Source organism: Schistocerca americana, chromosome 2 (genome assembly GCF_021461395.2).
Source record: "Schistocerca americana isolate TAMUIC-IGC-003095 chromosome 2, iqSchAmer2.1, whole genome shotgun sequence".
Classification (NCBI taxonomy): Eukaryota; Metazoa; Arthropoda; class Insecta; order Orthoptera; family Acrididae; genus Schistocerca; species Schistocerca americana.
In genome coordinates this window covers 591,661,939-591,676,838 of record NC_060120.1, presented here as the reverse complement: position 1 = coordinate 591,676,838, position 14,900 = coordinate 591,661,939, and the positions used below count along the sequence as shown (strand labels likewise).

At 40.9% G+C, this 14,900-nt stretch overlaps 1 protein-coding gene across 2 annotated transcripts in view; it reads right to left on the bottom strand.

The window, feature by feature from the left end:
- The window catches only part of LOC124596021 (esterase FE4-like), a 150,332-nt gene that overhangs the window by 85,790 nt on the left and 49,642 nt on the right, over nucleotides 1-14,900 (bottom strand). For both annotated transcript variants that reach the window (XM_047134980.1, XM_047134979.1), the window contains exon 4: nucleotides 6,544-6,694. In XM_047134980.1, the coding sequence (XP_046990936.1) occupies nucleotides 6,544-6,694 (151 nt within the window). The remainder of the gene's footprint in view (nucleotides 1-6,543; nucleotides 6,695-14,900) is intronic.

Below are 14,900 nucleotides of genomic sequence, written 5' to 3'. Positions count from 1 at the left end.
GGAGCTAGCCCAAATAGAGAAATTATCCAAATACAGAGCAGGAGGACCAACAGGCCAGTGGAAGCCAAAAGTCCATTAATAGTAGTGAGAAAAAGAATGACACCTATTATGCCATCCTCCTGGGTCTGTGGAGAGCTGAGAACAGTGCCAATAGGAAATCTGAACAACCAGTGGGACAGGAACTGGTGAATTGAGTAGAGGCCTCAAAGACCCACTCATGCAGTGCAAGTAGGATGTCATGGTACCAATCTGTGTCATAGGCATTATGGAGATCAAAGAAATCTGCAACAAGATGGCAGTGCTGAGAAAAGGCCTGCCAAGCTGTGGTTTCCAATCAAAGCAGATGATCTATCAGAGACAGTTTCTCCCAAAAGCCCAACTGGTAAGGAGATAAAAGGTCCTGAGATTCAAAGACCCAACTGACTAATGAACCTCCATCCATTCAAGTAATTTGCAGGGGACATTGGTCAGACTGATGTGTTTATGATGGATTCTTGGCATGCTTGTGGTCAGGAACACATACATGGAGACCACAATGATGCATCAGGTCCAAGAGAAGCAGTGTGGAAGGGGCAGCTTATCCATAAACTTGACAACCATAGCCCAGATGAGACAGAACTAATGCCTGATCATCTTTGGCATGGAGATGTTTAAAGGTAATAAGGCAGTGGAGGACGGTGCTGCTTATGGTGGTGCCAACTACCTTATCAGGGTAAAATGCCTTGGAGCCCAAATATGGTAAAACACCTGGAGGCAATATTATCATTGTGAAGAAGTGATGTATTAAAGCAGTTGGTTATGGGTGGAATCAGGGGCAGGGGCTGAATCATGGGAAGAAGACAAGACCAGAAGAAGTTCCCATTCAGTAGAAGCTTCATTGTAGCATTCCGTATGACAAACGGTAAGACGTAAGTTGTAATCTTCAGACCACTGTTTCTGAACAAGAAAGATGCTGGATATGAGGCTGACACTCATGCTGAAGCTGTCACAAAATGGGTTGTGAGATGTTCCACAAGAAATGATGGATCCATACAAAGGTCACCTGGAAGGGCAGGTCTCAGAATAGAAGACTGCTACTGACGAGCCTGGGGTATGGATTGTAGCCCACACGCATAATGAAGGGACATAAGAAACTAGCACTTCCTTGCTCTGTTTTATTATGTAACAGTCTTTGGCATGAAGATGTTTAAAGGTAATAAGACAGTGGAGGACAGTGCTGCTTATGGTGGTGCAGACTATCTTATCAGACAGACCATGGATGTCTTCATCAATAAAATCTGACAAAGAAGTTGTAACTATGACCTGGGAGGTATATAGGGAACAGTCAGCATGATGGAAAGCCCAGTGGGGTAACCTCGCCATCACGAAGCAGGAAGAGAATGCGAGAATCAAAAGGAAGTGGTCATTGTCACAGAGGCAATCATGTGGTGACCAGTGTAAGGAAGGAAGAAAGGAAAGGTAAGTGAGCAAAAGATCCATGGCAGATGAAGTTCGATATGTGGAACTAAAATGAGTGGGGGACCCATCATTAAGAAAGTACAAGTGTTGGACCACAAGAAATTAGTCAATGAGGAATCCCCAGCTAGATGAAAAAGCACTGCCCCACAGAGAGTGATGGGCATTAAAATCCCCAAGGTGGAGGAAGGGAGGGGGGAATTGTTGGAGGAGGGCAGTTAGAGAAGGAGGTATAGGTGGCCAGTCAGGGGTGAGACAGAGATTACAAACTGTGACCACAGAGTCCAAGTGGATCAGGATGACAACTGCTTCCATTGTGGTCCAAAAGGGGATCCATATACTCACAACATCCATATGAACTAAAATGTAAACACCACTGGAAGCCCTCAAAGGGACCATCTGGTTCTAATACAAAGCATGGAACCCATGAAAGGTCAGTAAGTGAGCATCACTATAATGAGGTTCCTGGAGAATGAGACAAACTGCTGAGTAAAAGGAAATAAGCATGGAACAGGGATCCAAGTGGCACATGAATGGGCTGGAGCCAATCAATCCACCAGGTCACCATCCATCACATCAAGGATGAGATGACACCCATTCATAAGAAGTCAGACTCAAGCTGCAAGGGGGGAGATGGCACATCCAGGGGCATCAAGTGGGCCTATTCCTGGGACTTAAGTTTCTCCTTCTTCTCTTCCATAGCTCAAGGAAGGCAGAGCATAGAAGGAGATTAGACTTCTACAAGATTCGGAACTGAAAGAGAGTGGGCAACACTGAGACACACAGACTGCAAGCCCCTCGGCTGAATAGTGGCAGCGGGCCTCTGTCCTGGGAAATTCCAGGGTAGTGGTCCTGTGAGGGAGCATCAACACTGGCAGGTACTAAAAAGGGGAATACTTCTGTATCCAGGAAGCAGGAGCGGCACCCAGAGGGGAGGGTGTGGGAACTGCAGGGGATGGGGAGAGGAGAGGAAGGCAGGACTTGAGGGAGGAGGAGGAAAGGATGTAACAGAGGCAAAGTTAGATGTCATCGACACAGGGTGAAGTTGGTCATATCTGTGACAAGACTCAGTGTAGGATAGATGATCAAGAGATTTATACTCCTGTATCTCCTTCTCCTTCTTATAAGCCAAGCAATCTGGCAAGCATGGGGAGTGATGGTCATGAAAATTAACATACATAGGCTGCAAGACACAGGGGCTCCCCTCATGGAGTGGATGTGCACATTTACCAAATAGAGTATCCGCCATACAGCAGGAAGACATATGCCCACAACACAAGCACAAAAAACACCTCGTGGATGGACAGACATATGCCTTCATAAAACATTGTTAACATATAACCTTGACCTTGTACAAGAGGGTATCTCCCTCAAATACCGGAATAAAGGCATGGGTACTGGCGTCATTCTCCTTATGACCTTTCTGAACACACCAAACAAAACTAAAGCCCCGTCATTCCAGATTGGCCCAAACCTCTTCATCAGTTTAAAGGGTGAGGCCCCTATGAAGAATGAGTCCATGAACCATATTCAAAGGCTGGTTAGGAGTAATGCTCACTGGGATGTCACCAAGACTGTCACAAGCATGAAGGGCTGCTGATTGGGTGACAGAAGAAGTTCTGATCAACAGCAAACTTGATCTCATCTTACTAAGGGACTCCACTTCACCAAATTTTTCCTCAATATTTTCGACATAATATAATCTCTAGGTGGTGGTGAACACGTCCCTGTCAGTCCTAGTGCAGATCAGGTAGCAGTGAAAGTGTTTTACCCAAAGCTGGCAAACCAGGCCACCTTCCCAGGTTGCAGTCAGGGGAGGGAAGGCCGCAGGATCATAAGAAACAGCATTAAATGATCCATTATGAACCAAAGAGATGGCCATAGAAGAACAGTCAGTTTTTTGGAGCTTGATACATTTCATACATAAAGCATCTGCCTTGATACCACCCTATCATATCAGGGCTCTCCCCATGGGCACCATCCAGCCATAGCAAGGGTTCTCTCTCATGCTGGTGCCAGGAGTTCCAATGCTCTAGAATAGCAAGTGACCATTCCAAGGCATATATGGGGAGGCAACAGCTCACGTATCAGAAATGTGGTCCCTGTATTATCAGGGGGCTCAGCCAGATGGGTACATGATAGCCCCACCACACAGACTGGAAAATGACATCAACAGGAAGTGCAAAATAGGTAAGCAGGGATGGCTAGAGGACAAATGTAAGCATGTAGAGGCACATAACACTAGGGGTAAGATAGATACTGCCAACAGGAAAATTAATGAGACCTTTGGACCCACTTGCATGAATATCAAGAGCTCAGATAGAAACCCAATTCTAATCAAAGAAGAGAAAGCAGAAAGATGGAAGGAGTATATAGAGGGTCTATACAAGGGCAATGTTCTTGAGGATAATATTATAGAAATGGAAGAGAATGTAGATGAAGATGAAATAGGAGATGTGATACTACGTGAAGAGTTTGACAGAGCACTGAAAGACCTAAGTCCCAGGAGTAGACAACATTCCATTAGAACTACTGACAGCCTTGGGGGAGCCAGGCCTAACAAAACTCTACTATCTGGTGAGCAAGATGTATGAGACAGGCAAAATACTCTCAGACGTCAAGAAGAATATAATAATTCCAATCCGAAAGAAAGCAGGTGTTGATAGATGTGAAATTTACTGAACTATCAGTTTAATAAGCCACTGCTGCAAAATACTAACACTAATTCTTTACAGACAAATGGAAAAACTGGTTGAAGCCAACCTCGAGTAAGATCAATCTGGATTCCACAGAAAGTTGGAACTTGCGAGGCAATACTGACCCTACGACTTGTCTTAGAAAATAGATTAAGTAAAGGCAAACCTACGTTTCTAGCATTTGTACACTTAGAGAAAGCTTTTGACAATGTTGACTGCAATATTCTCTTTCAAATTCTGAAGGTGGCAGGGGTAAAATACAGGGAGTGAAAGGCTATTTACAATTTGTACAGAAACCAGATGGCAGTTATAGGAGTCAAGGGGCATGAAAGGGAAGCAGTGGTTGGGAAGGGAGTGAGACAGGGTTGTAGCCTCTCCCCAATGTTATTCAATCTGTATATTGATCAAGCAGTAAAGGAGACAAAAGAAAAATTCAGAGTAGGAATTAAAATCCATGGAGAAGAAATAAAAACTTTGAGGTTTGCCGATGACATTGTAATTCTGTCAGAGACAGCAAAGGACTTGGAAGAGCAGCTGAATGGAATGGACAGGGTCTTGAAAGGAGGATATAATATGAACATCAACAAAAGCAAAACGAGGATAATGGAATGTAGTCCAATTAAATCAGGTGATGCTGCAGGAATTAGATTAGGAAATGAGGTGCTTAAGGTAGTAAATGAGTTTTGTTATTTGGGGAGCAAAATAACTGGTGATGGTTGGAATAGAGAGGATATAAAATATAGACTGGCAATGGCAAGGAAATCGTTTCTGAAGAAGAGAAATTTGTTAACATCGAATGTAGATTTAAGTGTCAGGAAGGCGTTTCTGAAAGTATTTGTGTGGAGTGTAGCCATGTATGGAAGTGAAACGTGGTTGATAAATAGTTTAGACAAGAAGAGAATAGAAGCTTTCAAAATGTGGTGCTACAGAAGAATGCTGAAGATTAGATGGGGAGATCACATAACTAATGAGGAGGTATTGAATAGAATTGGAGAGAAGAGAAATTTGTGGCACAACTTGACTAGAAGGAGGGATCAGTTGGTAGGGCATATTCTGAGGCATCAGGGGATCATCAATTTAGTATTGGAGGGCAGTGTGGAGGGTAAAAATCATAGAGGGAGACCAAGAGATGAATACACTAAACAGATTCAAAAGGATGTAGGTTGCAGTAGGTACTGGGAGATGAAGAATCTTGCACATGATAGAATAGCATGGAGAGCTGCATCAAACCAGTCTCTGGACTGAAGACCACAACAACATCAGTCAGAACTAGCAAAACAAGTGGAAAAACATGTACAATAAATGAGCTCAAAGAGGAGCCCCTAACTCCATGCTACTCTACAAGCCCAACCATGTAATATAACTATGTCAACCAATGAAAACATAGCAGGAGAACTTCTCGATGAGACAATAACAGGCTAAAAGGCCTAAAACTTGAAAGGAAGAAGAAGAAGATGATGATGATAAATATCATGTTCCCTTAACTGTAGTGTCGATACTTATGTGATTAGTACAATATTTCTTCTTTTTTCCACTCACTGACCTGTTTCTCTAAATTATATCTTTGATAGTTTATGATAATGATATAATCATAGCTCTTGTCACGTTGAGTGCTGTAGCATTAAATTTGAACACATAATATGCTATAAGATTCTACTATAGATGTATGTCAATGGCAGTGGATGGGTGTTTTGTGGATCACTTCTGCTATAACTGTAGATGGGTGTACCTGTGCTTTTTTTTAAAACTACTAGGCATAGGTTTTTGTTTGAAGTATTTGTGATAGATTATGATCAGAATGATGAATCTTTGTATGAATCACCACAGACTGATGAATTTGTTAATATTCATCAAAGTTTAGTAGTATAGACCTTTTTAGACATTTTCACTCCAGTTCTTCCTCTATTACGTATAAGTAAAGGAATATATCAGATACATTTGCTGAAAAAAGTGACATTCTGTCAATGAAGAAAAGTGATTTACTTATTACACATTAATTTTTATTTTAGTCAGAATCATATTTATAATATGATAACAGTCATTATCAGTTTTGGCCACACACTTTGGCCATTCACTCTTCAACCAATGTCACTCACCTTGTCCCTGCATCTGTACTCCCATCATGCCCCAGGATTTCCATTTGTATTAAATCATTTCACCTTAATATCTTATCTCTCTTGTTCCATCAGAAAATTAACAACCCTACTGCTCAAACCCATCGCTTAGTTTGTCATTTTATCCTAAATAAGCTGACTTAGATTTGTCTAATTTATTATCATTTTAATGAGGAATTCCTTGGTTCCAGTCATCTACACACCTAAATAGAAAATACTCTGTAAAAGACAATTAATTTTAACAATCAAAATTTTGTCTATCACTACTAATTCCTTACCTAGAGGTCCAAGTCGGTACTGTATGGAAACAACTAAAATGCCACTGTCAACGTAGAAATCAGGTGAGTATGACTGAGCATAACCTGTTCTGAAGCCACCACCATGAATCATCACAAACACTGGTCTGGGAGTACTTGTATCTGATGGTAACTGTTGAACAAGGGAAAAAACTGATTTCAGAAAAAAATCTTGAAATTTTACCTTATATAAGGTGTAACATACTTTGTGGGTGGGTTCTTCATGTCAAAATAAAAAAAAGATGTACATCTAAATGTATGTCCAAAAATCCTTTGTTTTTGACTATTAATGAAAGTTTAAAATAAATAACATTTCAAGGTAGAACTATCAACTGATTTTTGGAATTCATTTTCATATCTACCATTTATGGATAGGTAAAATGCTCATGGCACAATTCATGTAAACTCAATAGCATCTCAAAGTTAATGTGTGATCTGGAATTGCTGGTGACTTGCAGGTCAGTACATTCTTCCAACTTAATTTTCAGGCATTCTATACAAAGACTTTACTCAGAACATTCTTTAACATATACTACAAGGAGTAGCCCTGCACCTACGAGGGAGGATGCATGTACTTTATGTGTGAAAGGGTTCCAGCAAGTTTTTATGATATTGCTCAGTATACATTGGAAAATTTGCATTGTGACAGATGAGTAAGTGGTGCAAGCCTATTTCTGAGGCCTACAGTTTCCTCCAGCATCTGTCCTTCAGTTTATTATATCTTGGATGACTTCATTTTTTTTATTCAAGATACACTCCTACTGCAGAAATGCTTGAACACTTTGTCATAGAAGTCTGTGAAAACACTTGACACTATCCAGAATATATGGAAAATGCTGGGTTCCTACTCACCCTAAAGATGACACATGTCATCTTAATGGTGCGTATCAATCTACCCTTTCCCTGTCATCTTAACAGTGAGTAGCAATCTATCTTTTTCCTTGTATTGTTGATATGCCAACCTGGAATTTCCATTGTTTTACACTGTCCAGGAGGTATTTGAAATGGCCAACAGTACATGATCTGATCAATGCATGCATATGTAGAAAGAAGTGGAAGACATTTTGAACATTTGTTATATGCTTATTCCATACAAACTTCAGAAAATGTTGTGCTCTTTATAACCCAAATAATATTTTTATTTTTTATTTATTTATTACATAGACTTGGTTTCTCATTTTTGTGAGAGAAATTTGCTCCTAAATATTGTACAAGCATGTCTCCCCCATCTTTTGTAACTCATTACTTGTTTGCTGCATTTTCATTGAATGAATGAATACATATTAAAACTGTCTAAGTTTAAATTATTTTATGAAATTTCAGTGTATGTTTGGAGTCTATGTAGCATAGCTCAATCTGTACACAAACAGCTTTGCCTGCTGACTAAGAACATAATAGAAGATTTTATATGTAACAAATGAAGCAAAAATACGAATATTACTATCCAAAGTTATATACTACCTGACCAAATGTATCAGTGCAAAGAGGAAATTGGCAGTTCCAGAAAAAGCATCCTTTCTTTATTTGATTTTTATTAAAATAATATTATAAAAGGAAAGTTGCTACTCACCATACAGCGGAGATGCTCAGTCATAGATAGGCACAACAAAAAGAAAAGACTCTCTCTCTCTCTCTCTCTCTCTCTCACTCACACACACACACACACACACACACACACACACACACAAAATCAAGCAAATGCAATTCACAAACACATGACTGCTGTCTCTGGAACTGAAGCCACACTGAGTGTGGTTTCAGTTGCCAGAGACTGAAGTCATGTTTGTGCATGTGTGTGTGTGTGTGTGTGTGTGTGTGTGTGTGTGTGTGTGAGTGTGTGTGTGTGTGTGTGTGTCATCTATTTTTGATGAAGGTCATACTGGCTGAAAGCTTATTTGTGACAGTCTTTTTGCTGCGCCTGTCTGCAACTCAGCATTTCTATTCTGGCAGAGATGAATGGGGAGTTGTTCACATCCTAGCAATAATATGGGCAGTGGGGAGAAACAGTGACATAAGTGCTTCAACAAAGGGAAGATTGTTATGGCCTAGCGCCTGGGCATAAGCATCTCAGAAACAGTGATGCTGGTTGCTTGTTTGTGTGCTACTGTCGCGAGCATTCATGGAAAGTGATCAAAAGACTCTGAAACTGTAAGTAGGCTCAAGCTGTTGGACATCCATTTCTCATCATGGAACATGGAGGTTGGAGGCTTTCCCACTCTGTAAAACAGGACAGACAGTGATCTATGGCACAGATACAGAATACAATGCTGGTGCAAGAAAAAGTATTTCAGACCACATAATACAGTGCACATAGTCGAACATGGGATGTTGCATCAGACAACACCTATAGATTCCCATGCCATCCCAGCAACATCATCAGTTAGGAATATAGTGGGCAAGAGATCATCATGACTGGATCATGGATTAATGGAAATGTGTTGCTTGGTTGGGTGATGTATGTTTCTTGATATACTAGATACACCATAATCCAGGTGGACAACTACTTGAAACACGCACTGAGCCATGGATGCAGGCCAGTGGGTGAAGTATTATGCTATGGGGGACATTCACATTCATTTCCATGGGGCCTGGGATAGTAATCAAAGCTACGATGATAGCTATGGACTATCTGCACTCTTTCATGTTCGATATCTTCTCCAATGGAGGTCGCATCTTCCAGCTAGATAGCTGTCCTTGTCACAAGGCCAGAATATGCTAGTGAACTCACACTTATTTCTTAGCAACCAAATGCCCCTCATCTGAACCTGATGGAAAACACCTTCAATGCTAGCATATGCCAGTTCTGCGACTACAAACAACTGGCTCATAATTTACTGGAAATGTGTGAACTGTGCTAGGCATCTGGTTCCATACACTTCCAGATACTTACCAAGGACTTGTTGAATCAACTCCATGCAGAACTGCTACTGTATTGCATTCTAAGTGTGGACCTCAATGCTATTAAGTAGGTGGTCATACTATGGCTCTTCAGTGTGTGACAATTACAACAAATTTATGCTAGCACATACACAACACACACAACTTGGTAATTGTAGTCAGTTACACATTTTCATGTTCCATAGATCATTTGAATGATTCTTGCTTCAAAATGATGTGGAAGGAATAAGTTTACAGGATATGTATCCATGATTATTGTTAACATTAACAGCCACATAATTTTTTTAGTTCTACTCACACAATTACAGTTACAAAACGGTCTTTTTTCTAGTTATCAGTTTTTAAGTAGAAATTTATCATTGGAATAGATGTTGTCCAGGAGAAATTATTTTAAGTTAGATTTAAATCTTATTTTGCTACCTGTCAGACATTTTATGGCAATGGACAAGTGACCCAAAATTTTGTTGCTGCTTATTGTACTCCTTTCTGAATCACTGACAGCTTTAATAATGGGTAATAAAGTTCATTTTTTCCTCTGTTGTTCTATGCAGATACAGGCATCTCTGTTTGCAAGTTCTGCAGGACAGATTTTGTGTAGTTTATAAGATAGTAGATGAGCTACAGGCAGAAGTAAAGCTGTGAGGAAGTGTCATGAACTGTGCTTGGGTAGCTCACTATATAAAGCACTTGCTCATGAAAGGCAAAAGGTCTGAGTTCGTATCTTGGTCCAACAAATAGTTTTAATCTGCCAAGAATTTTGGTATCAGTGCTTATTCTGCTGCAGAGTGAAAATTTCATTCGATCAATTTCTTATCAGCTAATAATTAAGTAAATTGTCATCTTCAATCCAGAATATGGAAGTTTTTCTGGAAAGATGTAACTTTTGGATATAGGTGTATATAATAAGAATTTAACAGTTGGTGGAAGAATAGTATCAATATTAATGAGTGAGGAAGATAAATAGTATTGTAAGAATGTGAAGCTTGTGTACTATTACAAAGAATTATACATTTTCATAAGCAGCTGAGGTCCATGAATATTGCTGTAGTGATTTGCACCTCCATGATATGGGTGGCACATATCTTTTATGATCTTTTACTACTAGTCAGCTAGTTTCATGTTCCATGGATCATTTCCACTATAAATCGTATGGTAAGGAATGAGTCTTTCTACTTTCACATGGCAAATTAATTTATAAATATGAGTACACACTGAGCAGTTAGTAATTACTACCCACTATCTTTTACATATTACACTAATATAAATTCTTCTATAGAATAGAAGGAGTTGTTAAGGAGAAACTTTCTTAGATTGTTTTTAAATTGTACTTTTCTGTTTGCCAGACACAGGAAGTTTTCAACACTTTAGTTGTAGCATTGTGCACTCCTTTTTATACTAAAGGCACCCTTAATATGTAGTAATGAATGTCATTTTTGCATCTGGTATTGTGATTATGTGCATCATTATTTATCCAACCCACTAAACAGATGTCTTCAAGGTGATCATGGATGAGCACCATATATTAATCTTACAGCAAATTTTTGAGCAATAAAGACTTTTTTTCCTTAAAGATGAGTTACTCCAGAATGGCATTATTGAATGAAAATGTTTAACGTACATCAACATACTGATTTCTCTCTCCTTTGGATTTGCAGTAATTTTAATTGCAAATGTGGTTGATCTAAGTTATTTTAAGAGTTCCAAATTGCATTTTTCCCATTGAAATACTGATCAAAATGGACACCTAAAAAATTTGCAGTTTTCACCCTAATTATTATTTCCTTGCCATGTACACTTATTGTTAATGTAGTACCCACAGATGTGCAGAACTAAATACGTTGTGTCTTTATAAAACTGAACATTGTAATGAATCATCCTCCTCTAACATTATCTTTTTTTATAGAGATAACCAATACCATGTGCACTATCGATTCTTGCATAGCTGAAAATTATCTCAGCTGTTTCCCTAAAAGAATTCATATGATTTTGTATAAAATGTATATATCTAAAAAACAAAGATGATGTGACTTACCAAACGAAAGTGCTGGCATGTCGATAGACACACAAACAAACACAAACATACACACAAAATTCTAGCTTTCACAACCAACTGTTGCCTCGTCAGGAAAGAGGGAAGGAGAGGGAAAGACGAAAGGATTTGGGTTTTAAGGGAGAGGGTAAGGAGTCATTCCAATCCCGGGAGCGGAAAGACTTACCTTAGGGGGAAAAAGTACGGGTATACACTCGCACACACACACATATCCATCCACACATATGTGTGTGCGAGTGTATACCCGTCCTTTTTCCCCCTAAGGTAAGTCTTTCTGCTCCCGGGATTGGAATGACTCCTTACCCTCTCCCTTAAAACTCAAATCCTTTCGTCTTTCCCTCTCCTTCCCTCTTTCCTGATGAGGCAACAGTTGGTTGTGAAAGCTAGAATTTTGTGTGTATGTTTGTGTTTGTTTGTGTGTCTATCGATGTGTCAGCGCTTTCGTTTGGTAAGTCACATCATCTTTGTTTTTTATATATAATTTTTCCTACGTGGAATGTTTCCTTCTATTATATTCATGTATAAAATGTATTATATTTCAAGCTAAAATGTATAAAAAAGAAATTAATGTGTTACAATTGATATGTACTAACAGTTAAAATTACTCTTCTATTACGACTAACTGAAAATATAAAATTTGTGGCGTACTTAAAATTCGTATTATTAATTTCACAATCTAATGCTAATTGTTAAATTTATTTTCAGACTCAGTTATAAAATAATGTTATATCTTGGTGATGATTCTCCTGGTGAAGAGAAAGTTTATAAACTCTTTTGCTTTGTAAACTCTTTGGAATATAGTTAGTTCCACAGAATGTAAGTAGGGGGGGGGGGAGTGGGGGTGGCATGCCTCAGATAGAAACAGCTGTATTTTGCTAATCTTGATTAAATTGTAATTTAAATTGTTGTACTGTAGAACTCTTTGAAAATGTATATTAAATTAAGCAAACTCTTCCAAGCTGCATATCAGAACATGTAGGGCAATATGTGGCCCATTTTTTTTATGTAAGTGTGGGGATCGAGATGTTATATATGGTAATATTGAACCCAACATTAAGTATTGGCTCGTTTATAATGAATTAACTTTATTTTGATCATGTCGGTACAAACACATCCCGTCAAATACAGAGTTCGGAACACACTGAGATCAACAGTTTTCAAATAAGTTCATTCTCAAAGATGAGGCAGCCGACTCTTGCAGTCGATAACCACCACAGAGCCCCCACCGGTAGTGTGGAGCACGGTAAGGATGATGAGAGGCGTGTGTGCACCCGGCCAGCTGATGGCACAGGTGCGCGTGACCGATCATGTCATGGTAAGCACTAGTGCGAGGCACGATCGGACTGTTTCTCGATGTCTTGGTAGGCACAACCAGTGGAGGGAAGGAGGCACGGAAGGCATCCACAGGTTGACTGTGCCATGCTGCTGATGGCACGGTGGAAGCAGAAGGCGGCGGCGTGTTGGTGGGGAGAACATCGTCATGCCGAGGCCGTGTGGCGCAGTGCGGTTTTGATCCAATCAAAGGTGCGGAGTGCGTCAAAGATGCGATGCGATGTATTGCCAAAGTATTTGCCAGCAAGATCCACAGTAAGTGCAATGTGTCTGGTAACAGTTTGTTATAGGCCGTATGACATAAAGGAGCAAGCATGCTGTGGCTTAACAGGTTGTGTAAGAGATGCTGGATGAGCAACACTCGCGGTAATGATGGAGTTATAGAGGCACTTGATGTCACAGCAGGGGAGAAAACAGCAAGCTGCACATGACTGACCTTGGTGGCGGATGACTTCAGTGTAGACGGAAGCATCACCTCAGAGTCCGTGGACAGTGAGTGTGTTACAGCGCTAGATGGCAGGATGTTCCAAGCGGAGTTGACAGTGTTGGTGTTTTGATCTGCAAAACAGCCGTGATCAAAGGTTGGGGGCGTGGCCGTGGGCCCTGTGCATGAGGCATGGCGATGGCGAGAGGCGGTGGAAGGCAGAGGTAGTTGGCAAAACCAAGAACGGAGCAGGAAGGCGATAAGATGTAATGTGAATGTGAAGAAGTCGAATCAGCATATGAACTACTGGTCCATGGCGGAGAGGCGACACAGTTCGATGGAACTGGAGCTGTGTGTGTGCTGTTGCTGTCGGCGCTGTGATCGAGTTGTTAGGCTGCAAGCTGCTCACGCAAAACAGCTGCACGGTCGTGTGTCGGAGCGGAAAGATGCTCACTCGTCGAAGCAGAAATGGCAGATGTGTTGGTCGTACATTGCGAAGGTAGTGAAGAGGGCGGTAAAGCAAGCGGCACTGGAATATGGCTGGTTATGCCATGGTACAGAAACGAAGTGTCTGGAACTACCAAGGAAAGGTGGCAGCGGTGTAAATAAGTTGGTTGTATTACATCAGTAACGTAGAATTTCCACTTGAGGCAGCATGATAATGACAGTTGTGACATCTGGGACACAGATCCATGTAGTGTGATCGTCAGGGTATTAGTTGTAGCTGGCAGTAATGGCAAAGGATCGTCAGCAGTCGGAGGCGGAACAATGACAGGAGCATCTCGTTGCATGTCGTGCTCAGTCGGTGTCGGCTGCAGCATGTGTAACTGATCTTGTACCAACAAGTTGTATGTCGCAATTTGCTCACGTAGCTGTTGCAGTTGTTCAGGCGAAAATGCATGTCATGAAGCAGTCTGCTGTGTATCACTGAGTAAGATGGGGTCGAAATCAGAATCTGTCTCTATCAAAGGGTAACCCGGCGCACAAGACAAGGTCGGCGGCACAGTATTGATGTAACAGTTCGAGTAGAAGTGATCGTGTGTGCGATCACGAATGTGAAACTCAGTACTCGGTGGTAGTGGAGTGAGAACATGTTCACTGCTGTATGAAGCATTGATACGGCTGAAATCGTCTTTTGGGGTGGGTGAACAAGTTGTGGGTGCGATCGAGTAGTGAACGGCCGGGTGGTAAGCATGCATAGTGTCGGCAAGTTGTTGACAAGATACGGGTGCGGTAGCCGTGGCAGGATCGTACATCACACAGCTGTTTGTTTTGACTGGGTCAAGGTCAGTGAGCCAGCAGGTGGCAGCCGTGACGTCGCTGTCAGTAGCGGTCGAGCAGAGTCGTTGCGGCTCGGGTGCTGTGTAGAGGGAGGCATGGCACGTCCAATGTTGCACTGAGAAACATCCGGCATTATCGTCAGTGTAATTGGTGCATTGTTGTTGATTGGTAGGATGTCCTTGATGAAACTGATCCTGTGAATTCAACGAGGCACACGATTTAGCTGTAGTTCGGAGTTCGTGCGAACTGGGATTTGCAACATAGTCCCCATTTGTTGCAGTCCACTGTTTGGTATGATTGTCCGATGTCGAAGCACTGCACAAAATTAATTCATTACACAAAAGCAAGTTAAAA